This window comes from Oncorhynchus mykiss, chromosome 20 (genome assembly GCF_013265735.2).
Source record: "Oncorhynchus mykiss isolate Arlee chromosome 20, USDA_OmykA_1.1, whole genome shotgun sequence".
NCBI classification, from domain to species: domain Eukaryota; kingdom Metazoa; phylum Chordata; class Actinopteri; order Salmoniformes; family Salmonidae; genus Oncorhynchus; species Oncorhynchus mykiss.
In genome coordinates this window covers 3,303,474-3,309,473 of record NC_048584.1, presented here as the reverse complement: position 1 = coordinate 3,309,473, position 6,000 = coordinate 3,303,474, and the positions used below count along the sequence as shown (strand labels likewise).

The following is a 6,000-nucleotide window of genomic DNA, read 5'->3' as shown; positions in this document are numbered from 1 at the left end:
TTTGTTTGTCTGTGTGTGTGTGTGTGTGTGTGTGTGTGTGTGTGTGTGTGTGTGTAGGGAATGTTATAGTGTGTGAGAGGGAAAACGAGTGTGACTGTCTTTGTTTGTCTGTGTGTGTACACACGTGTTGGCTCACCGTTGGTGCTGTTCCTCCAGTGCGTGTATCTCTCCCAGCTTGTCTCTCTGCCTCGCGATCTCAGCCTTCTGCCTGTTGATGATCTCTCTGTACTTGGAGAGCTCATCCTCCCAGCGAGGCCTCTCATCCTCCAGACACTTCACCTAGGACCCAGCACCGCGCATGCACAAGCGAGTGCACACACACACACACGAGAGAATCCCAATTTATACCTGGTGCTAACATGTGTCCTTTGTCCTGATCTTGTCCACATTCTGTTTGTGCCCACATTTTTTGAAAGGTGTCAGTGTTTTCCATATATGCATTTAGCAGCGGCGCACCTCCACTGCTAAATCGCAGCCGCCACTGCAATTTAAAAAATTATAATACAAATGACTTAATTTCAATAATTTTGGGGGGGGGTAAAAAAATGTCAGTATAAACTTAAATGAGTAAAACCAGATATAAAGCATGTAGAATAGATAATGGAGCTATATATTTTGTAATGACATAATCTTTGAGAACTAACAAATCATCCCCCCCAAAAAATAGAGTCAGGGAGATAAAAAAAAATTCCAGACATGTCATGGCATGGGGCCCCCCCATTGATTTTGTGATAATGTTTGAGTCACTCAGATAGCATAAGAACAAGGCATAAGCCATGGCAAAATGTGTATAATTGCAGGAAATTTGCTTTGAAACTGCAATTTTCTCTCATACCCATGACTAAATGTGTAGAATTACAGGAAAATAGCTTTAAAACTGTCAAATGTTCTCTCTGCCCAATGGCAAAATGTGTAGAATTGTAGGAAATGATATTTAAAACAGCAACATTTTGTCAGCAAAATGTTTTGTCTCCGGACGTAGTAAGGCAGACACATTTCAATACCATGTGTAAATGTGACAGAACTTAATTAGATAGCGAATGGATTATCTTGATTGGATAATGAAAGCCACGTTAGTGCAAGGTGTAAATGAGGCTAGAGAGACAGACACACACACGCAGAGGCCAAGACACACACACACACACACACACACCTTTGCCCGCAGAGTGGTCAGTTCATCCATTCCCTCATTGAATGTCCTCTTTAGGTCTTCTAGCTCCTTGGCCTTGGAACGGTGCATCTGTCAATTAAAGCAGAGGATTCGCTTGGTTAGCTAACAATCTGAAAAGCTAGTGTTTCAGATCCAATTGCCACCTATTCGCGATGACGTTACAAAATGCTTTCTAGAATATGTACTAGAATATGTACAGTAGTAAGAAGAATAGCTCATTTAGCATAATTTTAAGAATATTTTAAAGCTTTCCTATTTCTCAGTAGCCTGAAGTGACTTTGGGATATTACTCAAGCAATACGTGAAAGGTTTGAATCTGGAGAGCATAGGTGAGGTGAATGCAAACCAGCAATATCACTTCCAGTAAAGCAACATTAATCAAATTGAAGCTAAAACATCCTCATAAAAACAAACTTCCCAAAATACTACAAAATGTGCCCTTGAATTAAGTTCTCTTGGCAGTAATATCCATGGCAACGGGGCATTGCATAAATGAGAAACAGCAGTTCTGAAGTGTTTTGAGTTGTGACCGATTGCTTAAATATTGATAATTTCTCTGAAGTGTTAATCTTAAAAGAGGGCAGTGGATATGGGGCAGTGTGTAAGTGTATGTCGGTGTTGTGTTGGACCTCTAGCTGGTCTGTCTGTTCCTGTTTGTGTTTCTCCAGTTCGCCTTTGGTCTCGCGCAGCTTGGCGTCCAATTCGTTCGACTTGATCTCCTCTGACTCCTGAGAAAGCCGGGGGGGGGGGGGGGGGTTAAAGAGAGAAAGCACAGAGAGGAACAGGGGGGAAGGAGCAACAGATGGAGTGAGAGAGGATGGGGATAGAGAATTGAAAAATAAACCAGGATGTGGTAAGAGAAAGAGGAGTAAAGACAGATGGAGAGAAATCATAAGAGAGGAAGGAAAGAAACAAGAAGTAAAGAGAAAAGAGATCGATTTAAGGGTAAGATCGTGTCAGAAAAACCAGTGATTTCCACAAGAACACAGAGTAGCCAGCCAAATATAAAAAGTAGCCAGCCTAGCGATGCCAGGCCAGGGGGGGTCTGGCCCAAGAAGCTCTATTTTGGTGGCTTCTCTAATGCCTTGATTACATCTGAAATACACAGCGAAATAATTGAATACTTTATAGTTCATCTCCCAGATTGGAAAAATGTGTTGTGGTATTGTGTCTAAAGACATGACTGTACAATTGAAATGAAAATGTATGAATTCAGTGAATTGTTAGTTTTGGATATAGTCTTGGTCTAGGCCTACATGATCAGGAATAGTTTCCAAGTACAACATGAAACCTTTTTTAACATTTAACCTGTCTTCTCTTGAGATTAAAGTCTATTTACAGTTTTACTGCCAAATATTTATTGCAACAATGAGGTTAGTTCTTCAAATAATATATTTTCTTAAAACAAAAAAAATGAAGTAAATAGCACGCGCGCGCACGCACACACACACACACACACACACTTGTGGAAGAATTCACCCCCTTGGCATTTTTCCTATGTTGTTACCTTACAACCTGGAATTAAAATTAATTTAAAGGTTTGTATCATTTGATTTACACAACATGCCTACCACTTTGAAGATGAAAAATATTTTTTTGTGTGAAATAAACAAGAAATAAGACAAAAAAAACAGAAATGTGAGCGTTCGCAACTATTCACCCCCCAAAGTCAATACTTTGTAGAGACACCTTTTATAGCAATTACAGCTGCAAGTCTCTTGTCTCTAAAAGCTTGGCTCATCTAGCCACTGGGAATTTTAACCATTCGTCTAGGCAAAACTGCTCCAGGGCCTTCAAGTTGCATGGGTTCCGCTGGTGTACAGCAATCTTTAAGTCATACCACAGATTCTCAATTGGATTGAGATCTAAGCTTTGACTAGGCCATTCCAAGACATTTAAATATTTCCCCTTAAACCACTCAAGTGTTGCTTTAGCAGTATGCTTAGGGTCATTGTCCTGCAGGAAGGGGAACCTCTGTACCAGTCTCAAATCTCTGGACGACTGAAACAGGTTTCCCTCAAGGATTTCCCTGTATTTAGCGCCATCCATCATTCCTTCAATTATGACCAGTTTCCCAGTCCCTGCCGATGAAAAACATCCCCACAGCATGATGCTGCCACCACCACGCTTCACTGTGGGGATGGTGTTCTCAGGGTGATAAGAGGTGTTGGGTTTGCACCAGACATTGTGTTTTCCTTGATGGACAAAAAGCTCAATTTTAGTCTCATCTGACCATATGTTTGGGGAGTCTCCCACATGCCTTCTGGCGAACCCCAAATGTGTTCACTTATTTTTTCTTTTAGCAATGGCTTTTTCTGGCCACTCTTCAATAAATGTCCAGCTCTGTGAGGTGTACGGCTTAAAGTGGTCCTATGGACAGATACTTCAAACTCTGCTGTGGAGCTTTGCAGCTCCTTCAGGGTTATCTTTGGTCTCTTTGTTGACTCTCTGATTAATGTGTTTTTGTGGGCGGCCCTCTCTTGGCAGGTTTGTTGTGGTGCCATATTCTTAATGGATTTAAATGGTGCTCCGTGGGATGTTCAAAGTTTCTAATATTTTTTTATAACCCAACCCTGATCTGTACTTCTCCACAACTTTGTCCCTGACCTGTTTGAATAGCTCCTTGGTCTTCATGGTGCCGCTTGCTTGGTGGTGCCCCTTTCTTAGTGGTGTTGCAGACTGTGGGGCATTTCAGAACAGGTGTATATATACGGAGATCATGTGACAGATGACACTTAGTTAAATAAAGTCCACCTGTGTGCAATCTAAAGGTAATTGGTTGCACCAGATCTTCATAGCAAAGGGGGTGAATACATACGCACGCACCACTTTTCAGTTTTTTTTTTAAATATTTCACTTCACCAATTTCAACTATTTTGTGAATGTCCATTAGATGAAATCCAAATAAAAATCTATTTCAAATACAGGTTGTAACGCAACAAAATAGGAAAGGGGGATGAACACTTTTGCAAGGCACTGTAACTACAACCAGTTAGCATGTCGAAGATTTTAGAGTTCCGACTAGCACATGAACGCGTATGCATGCCAGCTGGAAATCTTTGCATAAGTTATTGTACCCTACTGATGACGTTACAAGCGTAATTGAGAAATTAGGGAGAGGTTTAATTAAAGAAGAAAGGATTGACTTTTTCAAATGCTAGGTAAAGGTCATCACATTTCACATTGGATTTCTTAACAAAAAGGTAAGACTGCAGTGGCGTTCTGCACATACAAGCTTGTTAGCAATCTAGCTAAATGTTTGCTCTGGTCCAACGTTAAACCAACTCTGAAGTTCAAAGACATTAAACTTTCCTCCATAGAAGTTGTTCATCTGTAGGTATAATTCTGTGGGCCCAATTCAGCTTCAAAGCAAGCTTCCTCCATCCTCTCTCGCTGTCTCCTCACCCTCTAACTTTCAGTTGCATCTCGCACCCTACACTGACAGGCAGCAGTGTGTTTGGCTTTCATTATGCTTAAACCATGCTGTTAGGGCAAAATAAAATGATCTTAATGAATTTCCTATTCAGATTAAATTGCTTACCCGCTCCACAGCAAGCTACTTTATCTGCACTTCATTTAATGTTTGCTAAAATCATAATAATACAAAAAAGTATATTTCAGAGGTTTAAAAAGGAACAGAAAGCAATTATGTAAACGGGTACTTTTTGAGGGTTTGAACCAGTTCAGAACTTTGCTGGTCGGAGCAGTGGAATAGAACAAAAAAAAGTATCATTCCGTTCAGAACAAAACGGACTGGCAAATTGAAACTTTTAAATTAAAAGTAGTAGAAAATGTAGCCATCTGTAACTGGCCGATTTGCCCACAGCCGGCACTAATGTAAAACATTGAATAAACATAATCAATTCCAAAGCAAAGATCTGAGGTCATATGTATTAAGTGTCTCAGAGTAGGATTTGCTGATCTAGGATCTAGGACCCCCCCCATAGCCATGTAATCTTTTTCATCGTGCTCTAAAAGGCAGAAATCTGCACTCCTACAGCATGTCGCTTGATACATAATACGGCACCAGATAGCATATGAAAGGATACAGCCCTCTACTGGCCCCTAGTGGACAGAAACTAGCCTGATTTCAGAATATAAATCACATGATACTTTCTTGGATTTCAAATAAAGCTCATCAACACAGGTTTTCCATCTTTGAAAACACACAGACGCACACCTGATATGTGCGGATCATGTCCTGGCAGTTCTTGCGGATCTGCTCCGTCTCCTCCTTGGCCTGGGTGAGTTTGGCCGTGGTCTCTCGTAGTTTAACTTTAGTCTCCTGTGGCGAGAAGAAGCAGGTGAATGTTACAGTTTTTCGCAATCACAGACAAGCATTTTGTGAACCCTGTACACACACACGACACAGAACTGTGGCCTTTTGCAAAACAGTAAATGTATTTTCAAAATGTAGTTGCCATCAAAAATAATTGGTACCATAAAAATTGCAAATACATTACACAAAAGAACACGACTGCCGACAAAAAGATGATCAAACATACATACCACTTGAGTCAAGTTGACAAAACAAAGTTAGCTTGTCTAAATAAATAAAAAACATTTAAATCAATATTTCTTTACAGTCAATCAAAAATGCAGTCACACAAATACAACCATCAAAATGTGCAGAATTATGGGTAATTCGGCTACTCTCATTTTATCCTTATTTCACCAAACAATTTCATAGGCATCAAATCAAAGATTGTTCCATCGGTATAATCACAAACCAATTACAATTACATTGCAGGGGTTGATGGCCCGGGGATAAGGCGAACTGAACAGTCAGGCAGGTGGAATTTGGTCCCGAAGACAACCGTTACTTTGCA

The 6,000-nt window shown here is 40.4% G+C and overlaps 1 protein-coding gene across 2 annotated transcripts in view; it reads right to left on the bottom strand.

Annotated features, from left to right (window-relative positions):
* The window catches only part of ccdc186 (coiled-coil domain-containing protein 186), a 129,656-nt gene that overhangs the window by 58,236 nt on the left and 65,420 nt on the right, over positions 1–6,000 (bottom strand). For both annotated transcript variants that reach the window (XM_036955616.1, XM_036955617.1), the window contains exons 7-10: positions 5,352–5,456; positions 1,801–1,899; positions 1,154–1,240; positions 137–279 (exon numbers count right to left, since the gene is read on the bottom strand). In XM_036955616.1, coding sequence (XP_036811511.1) covers positions 137–279; positions 1,154–1,240; positions 1,801–1,899; positions 5,352–5,456 — 434 coding nt within the window. The remainder of the gene's footprint in view (positions 1–136; positions 280–1,153; positions 1,241–1,800; positions 1,900–5,351; positions 5,457–6,000) is intronic.